This window comes from Carlito syrichta, unplaced genomic scaffold (assembly GCF_000164805.1).
Source record: "Carlito syrichta isolate Samal-C Ts95f unplaced genomic scaffold, Tarsius_syrichta-2.0.1 Scaffold305729, whole genome shotgun sequence".
NCBI classification, from domain to species: Eukaryota; Metazoa; Chordata; class Mammalia; order Primates; family Tarsiidae; genus Carlito; species Carlito syrichta.
Genome location: NW_007249825.1, coordinates 708,175 through 708,447, shown reverse-complemented (window position 1 = coordinate 708,447; position 273 = coordinate 708,175). Strand labels below are relative to the sequence as shown.

Here is a 273-nt window from a genome sequence, read left to right as displayed (position 1 = left end):
CTACACTTCCCAGACGCCCCTTCGCGGCGGGCACGGCCGCCGGAGCCCGCCGCGAGCCGGGCGCAGAGTCCAAGGCTCACCGCTGGGCGCCATGGCCGAGTGGGGCGAGCGGCTGGCCGGCGTGCGCGGGGTGCTGCTGGACATCTCGGGCGTGCTTTATGACGGCGACGCGGGCGGCGGCACGCCCATCTCCGGCTCCGTGGAGGCGGTGGCGAGGTGAGCGGGCCGCGAGCGGGCCGCCGTGGGCGCCGGGCTCTGCGCTCAGCCGGGCTC

General features: G+C 78.0%; 1 protein-coding gene across 3 annotated transcripts in view; it reads left to right on the top strand.

Annotated features, from left to right (window-relative positions):
• Positions 1 to 6: 6 nt before the first annotated feature.
• Positions 7 to 273, top strand: part of LHPP (phospholysine phosphohistidine inorganic pyrophosphate phosphatase) — a 154,717-nt gene continuing 154,450 nt past the window's right edge. For 2 of the 3 annotated variants that reach the window (XM_021714722.1, XM_008062508.2), the window contains exon 1: positions 44 to 216. In XM_021714722.1, coding sequence (XP_021570397.1) covers positions 92 to 216 — 125 coding nt within the window. In that variant the 5' untranslated portion in view covers positions 44 to 91. Of the gene's footprint in view, positions 217 to 273 lie in introns of all 3 variants that reach the window. The other variant, XM_008062507.1, reaches the window with a different exon arrangement.